Source organism: Lissotriton vulgaris, chromosome 6 (genome assembly GCF_964263255.1).
Source record: "Lissotriton vulgaris chromosome 6, aLisVul1.2, whole genome shotgun sequence".
Classification (NCBI taxonomy): domain Eukaryota; kingdom Metazoa; phylum Chordata; class Amphibia; order Caudata; family Salamandridae; genus Lissotriton; species Lissotriton vulgaris.
This window is the reverse complement of record NC_141694.1, coordinates 1,265,356,783-1,265,369,813: the sequence shown is the minus strand read 5'-3', so window position 1 is coordinate 1,265,369,813 and position 13,031 is coordinate 1,265,356,783. Positions and strand designations below refer to the sequence as shown.

At 44.4% G+C, this 13,031-nt stretch overlaps 1 protein-coding gene across 1 annotated transcript in view; it reads left to right on the top strand.

Moving 5' to 3' along the window:
* CDC40 (cell division cycle 40) overlaps positions 1–11,113 on the top strand; it is a 480,503-nt gene extending 469,390 nt beyond the window's left edge. Inside the window, exon 15 of the mRNA XM_086927386.1 lies at positions 9,621–11,113. Within this exon, the coding sequence (XP_086783512.1) occupies positions 9,621–9,798 (178 nt within the window). The 3' untranslated portion in view covers positions 9,799–11,113. The remainder of the gene's footprint in view (positions 1–9,620) is intronic.
* Positions 11,114–13,031: the final 1,918 nt, after the last annotated feature.

Here is a 13,031-nt window from a genome sequence, read left to right as displayed (position 1 = left end):
GGTAATAGAAAAGTAATGTCCTATAGACATACATAGAGAAAAATAGGCCTAAGGGCCTTGCCTTAGTAGCCTATCTATGTCCTTTTGTAAAAAGGACCAAACTCCTAAGGGTAGCCAATCAGCTACCACCTCCCTCTAGAACCTTCCTGCCAGGAGCCTCAGTCTCTCAGATTTTCTACCGCACGTTGTGCTAGGGAGTCCCCACCTGAGCTCTCCTCAGGTTTCTTCAATTTCTCTCCTTTTCTTCAAAAAACTTGGATTATACTTCAACTATGACTGAACAACAGAAAAAAGGACTCTTCAGAGCCTGTTCTTCTTGTGGCAAGAAGAGACTGCACGTCGACGACAAGCATGAGACTTGCCTCTACTGCCTCTACCCTGACCATAAAGTAAAAGACTGCAGGGTATGTAGAACATTTTCTGCCAAAACCCTTAAGGATAGAGAAGGAAGATTGCTCCTCTGGTTAAACAGTCTCAAAACCAGAGATGATGATGTGCTCTCCTCGGAGGGCAGTGAAATGGCTTCAGTTTCTTCGAAACTGTCCTTGAAAAGGCCAAGGGAGGCTTCCCCTGGCCATTCAGACGTCCCTCACAAAAAGACTGCTTCAAAGTCTTCTGAGGCAAGATCTGACACGTCTGTGAAGGATGCTACAACCTTCAGAAAGCCATCGCAGTCCACGTCGTCTGCTTCTATGACGTTCTCTTCAAGAAAAACGAGATATGTCTCCACATCGACGACGACAGTCTCGACGACGGTAGCATCGTCAGCCTTGACTTCAACGACGACGACCTCCCACTCGTCGTCGACGGGTAAGCCAATATCGTCGATTATACTTATTAAAAAGCAGCAGTCATTTGTCAAAACTCCGTCGTCATCTATGTTGACAAAAACACCTTCATCGTCGACGAGACTTCAGCCAAGCGCATCGTCGACGAAGACACCGACGACGGTAGGGGCACCGTCGACGGCTACTACGCTGTCGACGACGAAAGTGCCGTCGACGACCACCTCGACGACGGCGAAGGCACCGTCGACGACCACCCCGACGACGGCGAATGCACCGTCGACGACCACGCCGACGACGGCGAAGGCACCGTCGACGACCACGTCGACGAAGACAACGTCGACGGCCGCACCGTCGACGCCCGCTCCGTCGACGACAGCTTCATCGGCGAAGGGGCAGTCGACGCCTGAAAAACGGTCGACGACGATTCCATCGACGGCTCCAACGACGACCTCGTCGACGACGACATCGTCGACGACGACATCGTCGACGCCATGGAAAAAATCGGAGTTAGTTCCATCAAAAAAGGTCACCAAACTCCCTATTACGCCCGATTTAACATCACCCAGTAGGGTTCAAACACTGCTCCCTTCTCGCATACTACAAGATGACGAATCGGACTATGAACAATTCGAACAAGCTACTAGTCCGTCAGATCTCAATGTCAAATGCCAGAGTACTGACGATGACGGGGATGATGTTATTTTTACGGAGGAAACTGATCAGGCTCAAGTACATACTCGAGTCACTCCAATGATCGTATTACCGGCTGAGATAGTCACTGATCTTCAATTCCTGATCACGGACTACAAAAAACGATTCCCAGAATCCTCTACGAACCCTTCAAAAGACAATTCTCAGGAATCTTCCAAACAGCAGAAATCACCAAGGTCAAGACCAGCGCCTTTGGTTCTTCCCCAAGAGAGTGAACAGATTCACAACATCCAATCCTCAGATGAGGACGACGAACCTCCTGAGGAAGGTGAAGTTAGAGATGACCTCTCTCAAAACAGGGATGACGAGGATTACGTTGCTCATTCTCCGGCCACACCGGAACCCAGCACGTCAGATTCTCCACCAGTGGACATCGGTGGATTCCACAATTTAATAGAGAGAGCGGCCACTAGATTTCACATGACAATGGAAACAAAAATAACGGACTGTTTCTTATATGACTTCAAAGATCCTATAAAGAAAGAGGCAAGGTCCATTCCCATAATAGATCACATCTGGGATCAGGGGCTACAACTCATGCAAACACCTGCATCTGTTTCAATAGTGGTCCCTAGACTGGATAAAAAATATAGGGCTCCGTCAACGGCACCCACTTGCTTTAATTCACATCCTAAACCAGATTCGGTCGTCACTCAAGCCGCCCAGAAAAACTCCAGAAACCCATCCTCACCACTGTCCGCACCACCAGACAAAGAGGGCAGGAAATTGGATGGCATAGGCAAACGCTTCTCCACAACGTCAGCCATGACGGTAAAAGTAGCCAACGCCATTGCTCTGCTAGGCAGATACAATAGGCAACTATGGGAAGATATTGCTCCGTATCTCACGCATGTACCTGACAACTTGAAAGATGAGGTCCAGGCACTCCTTCATGAAGGTCAAATGTCAGCATCGGAAATCATAGATTCAGCTGTCGATGTCGCCATGACAGGCTTCAGACAGCTGGCAGGAGCCGCAGTTCTGCGCAGACAAGGATGGCTCAAGGCGACATCCTTCAGACAAGAAGTCCAAACCAAAGTTGTAGATATGCCCTATGACGGTCAACAACTATTTGGAGTAAAAATAGATGAAGCCTTGCAGACGATAAAGAAAGACACCGACACAGCAAGGGCTCTCGGGACTTTACAATTCCGAAACCAGTCCTTTCGAGGGCACAGAGGAAGAGGACAATCCACATACAGAGGATCCTATCAAGGAAAATCCACATACTCATACAATCAAAATCGCCCACAATATCAGCAGCGACAGCAACAACAAAGTCGCCAAACCTCCTACGGGAGATCGAACTTCAGGGGCAAATCCCAAAAGAAAACGGCTGGCGGAAGACAATGACCATTTCCCGCAGCCAGTCCCCTCACCGTCCTGTCCGCTCAAAATTGGAGGCAAATTGACACATTTCCTCCACAATTGGAAATCGATTACGACAGATCGGTGGGTGCTACAATTAATCCAACACGGTCACACCTTAGAATTCAACTCCATCCCACCGTTAACTCCTCCTCACAAACATCATCACAAACACCTTCGTATGTTACTAAAGGAAATCTCTTCCATGATAAAAAAGGGAGCAATAGAGCGAGTCCCATCAGCTCAAAAGGGAAAGGGATTTTATTCCCGCTTCTTTTTTAATCCAGCAGAAAAAGAAGAAGTGGAGGCCCATTCTGGATCTCAGGGCGCTCAATGGCTTCCTGAAAAGCCAATCATTTCGAATGGTGACTATCCAGGAAATCTTAGGTTCCCTAGAGGAAGGAGACTTTATGACGTCTTTGGACCTGCAAGATGCATATTACCATGTCCCAATACACAGACGACACAAAAAATTCCTACGATTCGAAGTAGCAGGTCTCCACTTCCAATTTTGTGTCCTCCCATTCGGCCTCAAATCAGCGCCACGCATTTTTACAAAATGCCTGGCTCCTGTGGCAGCTTTCCTGAGACAACAAAATCACCAAGTCTTCCCCTACCTGGACGACTGGCTGGTGAAAGCACCGTCTCTCACAGACGCGCAACAGTCTTCCAACGCCTGTCTCGATATTTTCCGGAACCTGGGTTTGACTCTCAACTTCGAGAAATCTACTTTACAACCCACCAAGATCATCACATTCCTGGGGGCCACTATAAACACCATTTCATCCAAAGCTTTCCCGTCTCAAGAAAGAAAACACAAACTGATGTCTCTAGCTACCGCAATATCTTCAAAACAAACCATCAAAGTTCGGATTTTCAAATCTCTTCTAGGGATGATGTCTTCCTGCATACTACTCATCCCTCACTGTCGGCTCAGAATGCGCCCCCTTCAGGAGGCCCTGACCAAACAGTGGACCCAATGTACAGATTCCTTCGAGGATCACATAGTCATCACTCGACAAATATCCGAAACGCTGGATTGGTGGATGAAGAACAAGAACCTATCCAAAGGTCTCACGTTCTTGTTACCAGAAACTCCACACGTCATAACGACGGACGCATCTCTCGAAGGATGGGGTGCAGTCCTTCAAGACTTACAAATCAGCGGCAGATGGTCAGAACAAGAGAAGGCTCTGCATATCAACCTCCTAGAACTACGAGCAGTCCTTCACTCTTTACAGGCATTCCTCCCTCGCATCAAAAACTCAGCAGTGCTCGTGAGGACGGACAACACGACCACAATGCACTACTTAAACAAGCAGGGAGGGACACGCTCGCTGACACTGTCTCGCGAATCACAAAAAATTTGGAACTGGCTACTACTCAACAGCATCACTTTAACATCGGAGTATGTCCCAGGAAAAGACAACGTCATAGCAGACGCTCTCAGCAGACAGAGGTCACTGTCCCACGAATGGGAACTGGACCGACAAGTTCTAGACAACATCTTCTCGGCATGGGGAAAACCGCAAATAGACCTTTTCGCCACCAAGGAGAACAAGAAATGCCACAGCTTCGCAAGTTGGCATCCCCAAAAAAGGTCATTAGGAAATGCATTTTCCATCGCATGGCGCAACGTGTTTGCGTACGCATTTCCGCCATTTCCCCTGATAAGCAGAGTCATCCGGAAAATGAAAATGGAACATTGCACATTGATTCTCATTGCCCCACACTGGCCGAGACAACATTGGTTCGCGGACCTCCGTCGCCTATCGGTCCGACCATCAATCCAACTGCATCAACATCCTTCTCTACTCTCGATGTCCAAAGGCCAGATACTCCACCCGAATCTGAAATCTCTCAGATTATCGGCTTGGCTCCTGAGTACCGAGAATTCTGTCACCTACGCATCCCACAGGAGTGCAAAGAAATCCTAGCTAAAGCAAGAGCAGTTAGCACGAACAAAACTTATTCCTTGAAATGGAAACGCTTTTGTATTTGGTGTAAAGACAACAATATACATCCCTTCAGAATCACTCCAGAGCAGATACTGCCTTATCTACTACATCTAGCTCAAGCAGGTCTTGCGCATGCTTCCATCAGGGTACACCTGGCAGCAATCTCACGCTTCACAAGGACTTCAAAAAGTCCTTCACTATGGTCCGACAGACTGATAAAACAGTTTCTTAAGGGGCTTTACAGATCTTTCCCTAGACCAAGACGAATACCACCAACGTGGCATCTGAATATTGTCCTCAATCAATTAATGAAGCATCCATTTGAACCTATCCATAGGGCTGATATCAAATACATTTCATGGAAAACTGCACTTCTTTTAGCTTTAACATCAGCCAGAAGAGTCAGTGAGTTGCAAGCTCTTTCGATACAGGATCCTTTCTTGCAATTTAGAGAGGACAGAGTCATTTTAAGAACCAACCCCCGTTTCATTCCTAAAGTCCCCTCGGACTTCCATCTAAATGAACCGCTTGTGCTTCGCTCATTCTTCCCGAACCCAAGCACGGTAGCTGAAAGATCTCTTCACTCCCTGGACATTAAGAGATGTCTAAAATTTTATCTGGACAAAACGAAAGATTTCAGAAAGACAAAACAACTTTTCGTTGCCTTCAGCAGGCCAAGAAAAGGCATGCCACTCTCCAAACAAACCATTTCCAGATGGATATCGGCGGCAATTGCATTTTGTCATGACAAAGCCGGACGTCCATTACATTCCACAGTCCGAGCACATTCCACGAGAGCTGTGTCCACATCGGCAGCACTATTCGCTGGAGTACCGATTCTGGACATCTGCAGGGCGGCCACCTGGAAATCGCCGCACACCTTTACCAGACACTACTGCCTGGACACGGAACTGATGCAGGATGCAGCTGTGGGCCAAGCTGTACTTCGACATCTATTCCAGTAAGATGAGCCTTCCTACTTCCCACCGTCCTGCAATGGTATGCACATTTCTTTACTTTACTCTTTATATTACTGATGGTATCTAGTCACATGATATGTTTTATCTCAGACTGTTATATTCCATCGCATATGTGCATAATGTATTGCTTGCTATTCTGATTCAGGCATGTGAATCTATGAAAGACACCCATAATACTGGATAAGAAATGCGTTACTTACCTGTAACAGCAGTTATCCAGTATTGGTGTCTTTCATAGATTCACATGCAACCCTCCCACCTCCCCAGGAAGGTCTCATCTCTCACTACAGAGCATATGTTACGTCTACCTAGCTTGGTGCGTACGAAAATCTGAGAGACTGAGGCTCCTGGCAGGAAGGTTCTAGAGGGAGGTGGTAGCTGATTGGCTACCCTTAGGAGTTTGGTCCTTTTTACAAAAGGACATAGATAGGCTACTAAGGCAAGGCCCTTAGGCCTATTTTTCTCTATGTATGTCTATAGGACATTACTTTTCTATTACCGGGGCTCCCGTCTCGACGACGGGGAATGATTCAGGCATGTGAATCTATGAAAGACACCAATACTGGATAACTGCTGTTACAGGTAAGTAACGCATTTCTTCCTCGTGTTTCCTGGTGAATTTTGAGGGCAGAGATTCGGGCGCACTCGATCACAATCAAATGTCCCCAATGTGCTCCTTGAGTTATGAAAGCGCTCGCTAGCGGATGCTCTGCATAGGGGCCTGATCCTAGCCCTAATTAATTATTCAAACAAGGATGCGGCACTCTTTAGCAGGATTTTACTTAATTTATTAGCAGATGTTCACTCCAACAACGTGTTTCAGCCTGACTCTGCTTTTTTCACGGGCAGTGAGTCTTTCTTCACTTGCACTTTTATACTGCCCATCTCTGCCTTAAAGTGGCATTATGGGAGTTGTAGTGTATAGTTACATTCAACATAATATCCAAAACTTTATACATATTTACAAGAAAGACAAATGCGCATTGTGTCAAATAATAAAATTTTCTGCGGTTTCCATCATTACGCATGCTAATTATCTCTTACAGATGTATTTAAGCCGGTCGCTATTACTTGCGTTTAGTATGTTTTGACCGCTCTATATCCAGTTAATGTCTCAATGAGGTATAGTACCTACTTCCATATTATCGATGTACACACTGATGGAAACTCGCAATGACACATGCTCCTTCCTTCAACGTATTAGGAGGTCACTCACACACGTGAAATTAGTCATGGAGCAGAGACACGCTAGAACATGTGCATCCCTCGCTCTTGCCCCTCACCACTCACACTCTCACTGTCTAAAATTTCAGGGCAGTACTTCCCAAAATCTTCTCTTTAAAATACAGGCACAGTCCTCATGAGACGCCTAATCGCACGCTGCTACACTTTTCTTGGTCCGATCCTCACATGCCCAGGAAACTTCGTCATTGGTTAACTGTCGACCAAAATTTCTCACCACCTCAAATTCAGATTCGGGTTGGCCCGGTAGTGGCATATCCCATCCTCGTTGCCATTGAAAAAAAGCCCTGCATCTGATTTAAGGTCAAATTGCTTTTTTTTGCAAAGTATATTCATGTGACCAATTCTTGCCACCATCAGCAACAGGTGGGCAATTCTTTATTTTTTTGTTTTTTTTTTTATTGTTGCCAAAAGGTACAGTCCGTAACCCCTTGGGCGTGGCCGCGATTCTGCATTCCGATCGCGGGTGCGGTCATGACGGCCGGGAGCCGTCATCAGCACACGAGCACTGTGTGCCATGATGGCTCCCGGCCGTCATCAGCATGGAAGGGGTTAAACTTTTGTCATTTATAGTATAGCATTTCAGCAGTACATTGAGTTTACATATAGATCAAATAATTAATAATAATGCCACCTAACATAGGGTAATGTATATTGCTACAGTGTGCAAAAAAAAAGAAACAAGAAATAAGTCATCAATTTTCCGTCCTATCTTAATAATCTTGTGCAAGTCTGCCTCATATAGAATCACATTTCTTCATAGAGCTCATTACTCTAACTCTGGCCAAAGCCTTACTCTAACTCTGGCCAAAGCCATCTCCCTTTCATAAATTTCCATCATGATTGCCCAACATCCAGCTGCACAGGGGGCTTTGGGGAAAGCCATACCCTTTATATGGAAAGTCAAGCAGCAGCAAGAATAATAGAAAAGAGAGACCTTAAGCCAGAGTCAGCTTCTGCCTTATAGCCCAATGTTATCTATTTCACTGTCAGAGAATTATCTAAACCCAGGTGAAACTTCATAATGCGCCTAGTTTCATTCCAAAATGTCTCCAGCTCCGGGCAGGGGGCGAACATATGCACTATATTCGCAGCTGGCAGACCACATTTTGGGCATTTGCTCATATTGCAACCATACCTTCCCTCTTTCTGAGCCCAGCTAGCTATCCTCTCCAGAGTGTAATATAGCATGCAAATCATCCGAAATTGTTGCAGATTTAGATTGATAGAATGTACTGATCTATCCAATGTTTCTAACGCAATATTGACTGCTGTAGGGGTGATGTCTAGCCCCAAAACATTGCTACATTTTACCACCAGTTTTGCACTGCCATCCATTCAAAGCTGACAGAAATGATGATACATAGTACTTATGAGTGATTTCTGAGATATACCACCACCACATCCACCACCACCACTACCACCACGTCCACCACCACCACGTCCACCACCACCACGTCCACCACCACCACGTCCACCAACACCATGCCCACCACCACGTCCACCACCACCACGTCCACCACCACCACGTCCACCAACACCATGCCCACCACCACGTCCACCACCACCACCCCCACCACGTCCACCACCACCACTCTATCTATTGCCCTCACTCTATCTGTCGCCCTCACTCTGTCGCCCTCACTCTATCTATCTCCCTCACTCTATCTGTCTATCTATTGCATCACCACAGCATCAATCTGTGCAACCATTCAACAACAACTGGTTCAAATATGTTCTCTCAATGTTTCAAGCTTTATTACAAATGTCACAAAAAGATGTTAATATTTCACTTCTGTTCTTGGATTTTCGTCACAATAAACTACATTGAACATAATCTTCACAATAGGTATTTACAAAAGTTTAAGCTATTTCCATTATAAATTACAATAGCAACAGTGTCAGCCTGGGATGAGACAGCTTCCTGGGCACACACACAGCCGCACCCGAGTACTTCACGGGTCTTTTAAAGACCATTCGCTTGTTAGTGAGGCTTTGATGGTTTTCACCCCACTCTGCCTTTTGCTTGAAGAATCAGTCCAGCCCCCCACCCCCCTCGGCGAAATTTGACTCTAGGTGCGCCTCTGCTAAGCTGCATGGTCTTATAGCATGTGTGCGCTATTAAATGAATACATACAAATACAAATTTTGAGTCGGGTGTTTATTCTCCAGGTTTCTGTTATGCACTTTCTCTGCAGTCCGTTGTGAAGATTGTTCCTTGTTTGAATGCACGAATCTTTGAACCTCTGACTTGAGAAAGTTTACAGCTGAAGTTGAGAAAGTTTTTTAAAGAGATTTAAGAATTGGTAGGTGCAACCACTATTGTGATGCAGTATATCCGTCCACTGCTTACACACAATCTGTTTTGCCCTTCCTTTTAATTAGTCCCTCCACTAGAAATGCACCTTCACCAGTATTGGGTATTTAAACAAATGTCAACTTTTGACTAGGAATTAAGGTATCCGCTATAATGACAATCTGTTGTTTTCATTTGATGTTCCATAATACCTTCAAACAGTCTTGGTTCTTGAGACACAATAGTTTAAATGTTAAATTTTCCTTTTTACTTACAGCTACGTGGTATCCGGAGATGCAGATGGGAAGCTTAATATCTGGGACTGGAAAACGACAAAACTCTACAGTAGAATAAAAGCCCATGATAAAGTGTGCATAGGCGCTTTGTGGCACCCCCACGAAACGTCCAAGGTCATAACATGTGGCTGGGATGGTCTTATTAAACTGTGGGACTAGAGGAGTTGGACCTACTTCAGTTATCTGCCGATAATTGTAAAAACGTTTTTTAAAATTGCCTTAAAATCAAAATTGGCCCTAGTAGGAACAATTTTCTGTAGTGTTCAGTACCGCACAGTAGACTCGCCTGAATGTGTGATCAATTAAAGATCGGAGATGGATGTTGCCCACTGATTTCCATGATCATAAAGGCCGCCTCTGTGTATCTGAATTCAAAGTGTCAAAACTAAACATAAGCTAATATTGCATTCAGAAGCACAATTTTAAATTGAAAAACAAGTCTTCTTTTATGGTTGTTTCTCATTATGACCTTGTGATTCCAAGATGTGCTGTGTTCAGGCCTGCTCTAGTTTCCTAATCTTCTATTTTACCCATCGGCAGACATAGAGATTATTTTGATTATTGCGGCAGAGGAAGATGAACATGTTGATGCACCCATCAAGGGATTGTCGCTTCTTGATTTCACACCATCTGCTACTCACATGGGACTCTTTGTTAGATGTCAGCCAAGCAGAAATTCTTTGTCTTGATGAAAGCAGTTATTCCCTCTGAGTGCTGATTTTTTATCATGGAGCTCCATTGCAATATTTTATTTATATCATGCACAGGGATAAAGAGCAAATTGTACATATATTCTTGTATAGAATGTTTCATTGTCAAGACTGTTTTTCTTTTTAAATTATAACTTTTGCCAGATGTATATATGTTGATCGAGGAAAGGCAACTTTTCTTTCTGTTTTTGGATGTAATGGGGATCTTGGCACTTCAAAATTACACCAGCCATGTGTCCAGGTTCATTTATTATATAAGTATAGAGAGATACCAATTCCCTTTTTTAAAAATATTTTTTTAGTTAATTTGTTTTCCAGATGTGGACACATGGGGTAGCCATTTGAAACACATTATTATTGTTGCTACCCTTGCTTTATTTCCCCTTCGGATACCACTGTTTTATAAGAATAAACCGAGAGCAGCCCAGCCCTCAACACAGTGTTCTTCCTGTTAGTCGGTTATATCTGGGCAAAGAGGGTTTAGCTCCAGTTAAAAAGCATCAATCCCTTGAAAATCATAGACAGTAAAACTGTACTACTTCATTTACCCCATTCTCTTACACGGTATTTAAGCATTAGAGTAAATGAGGATGCAAGTATTTCATGAGAAAATCTGCAAAGATCTTTATTTTGCCAATAATTTTTGTATTCTGTAAGTGCAGTGAGGATGGGATGTGACAGCATCCAACATTGCAGTATTCTTAAACTATTGCAGGTTGTTTCTTAATAATTCTTATGAAATAAATGTATTTATTAAAACAAAAGTACCTTTGGCTGGGACTTATTCATCCTTTCACAAATAAACACTGTCATTCTTTGTTACTACACAGTATTTACTCTTTTTATTTTTTACTTTAAGAACGTTGATGTACTATTTATACCTCAGTTCACACATGGCCAACATTTTGCTTTGTTTCCCATTTGTTGAGTGATTGCCACCCAAGCTCAACGAAACTGCTTGTTAAAAACTTGTGTTTGAGTACTGAGCAGGTATCCTTGATTAGTTTCTTGTGTCTTCTGTTTATAAACAACACAGAAGCAACCTAATTGGACAGGTGATCACACATTACCTTATTTTGAAACAGGGCCACGCTTTTATGTTCATGCACTAATCGTGGTTATCCTTTTGTCACATGTGGTCAACCAGCGTTTAAATGTGTTTTTCGTCTTGGGGTGGTTCTCAAGAGAACCTTCCCCAGATTTATCAGTTCAAATATTTCACCACTGCCTGGACTTGGTGCCTATCTACATTGTTATTGAGAGTTGAAAATGACATTCATGATACTTAAGATGACAATAAGAGACTACCCATTTTTGACCTCTGCGGTTTCTGGCACCTGTTTTTTTCTCACTCTAGTATATGACTTCTGATAAGTTGCCAAGTTTATTGTCTTTACTTGCCAACATTAAACACATTTTAGTTGGATTATGAAAGTGACTGATGTTTTGTACTATTGGTATATTTTGTTATTTGTAAACCATCAAGGTGCTGCAATTTTAAATCACTTCACTGAATTTCTTGTCAGAGTGTTCTTTGCATCTCTTTCATTGTTTCTCTTTATATTCTTCCTTACCATTTCCTCACTAAGAGTGTTTGTAGTGCAGGTCTAAACAGTGTACTAATTAATTTCTGTTCAAATTTCCTCTGTGTAAAGCGACTCTGCAGTAATTTCTCTTCTCAGTCACCTCAGGTTGTGGGTGCAAACTACATACATTTTCACAGTGCCATCTACTATGTGATCCCTTGCTTTTGCTTGCTATTCTTTGAGAAGTCTGTCAACGCAAAGCAGTGTTTTGGTTCATGTTTGGCATCAATACTTATGTGCAGACGAGCCTTTACAGCATTTGTGGAAGAGACCATCTGCCCTTATGACTTTTGTAACACTCAGCTGTGAGGAAAAGAGAACCATTCTTTTAGGTTTAAGTTGTTTTAATGATTTGAGACAAAACCAGATGCATCCAGCGATAAAGCCCAAATTTTGGGCCCCATGAAGTCGTAATGCTACTCAGAGCATCAAAGATTAAACAAAAGAAACGTCCCTGCCCCCTCCCTCCCCCTTTCTTCAACTGCCACAAAAGAGAAGGAGGAAACAAAGCATGACTCGAAGCAAGTCACTGTGTCTGAGCTCTTGTATCTGAAGGAGACACGTTAGTGATAGATTCCTTACCTTAGAATATCCCCAGGCGTCAGACTGGATCCGGACAGTTTTTGCGTAGCAGTACGCGTCTGTAAGCGTCGTCTGCGGCTCCGCGTCCGTCGTCGGCGTCGTGGGCGCCGTGATGACTTCGTTGGAGTACTTAGACGCCGCCTCCGCGTGCTGACGTCAGTTCTTCTTTTTTCCGCGCCAGCAGCGCAGATCCGGAAAAAGTGGTACCTTAGTCACTTTTTGACTAACTTTTTGATCTTTTTATCACCCTTTTCGATTCTTCGACTCCGATCGGTGCCGATAGGGAAATGCCTGGTTTCAAACCCTGTAAAGATTGCGATCGACTGATGTCGGTCACGGATCCTCACCGTCGGTGTCTCCACTGTCTCGGCGTCGACCACGACGACAAGGCCTGCCTCGACTGCCGGGCCCTTACTTCGAAAGCTAGACTGGAGCGGTCCCGTAAGCGACTCGAACTCCGGCAGTCGGGACCGCGCAGAGAGAGGTCCCGGTCCGCACGGAGGTCGAGGGACCG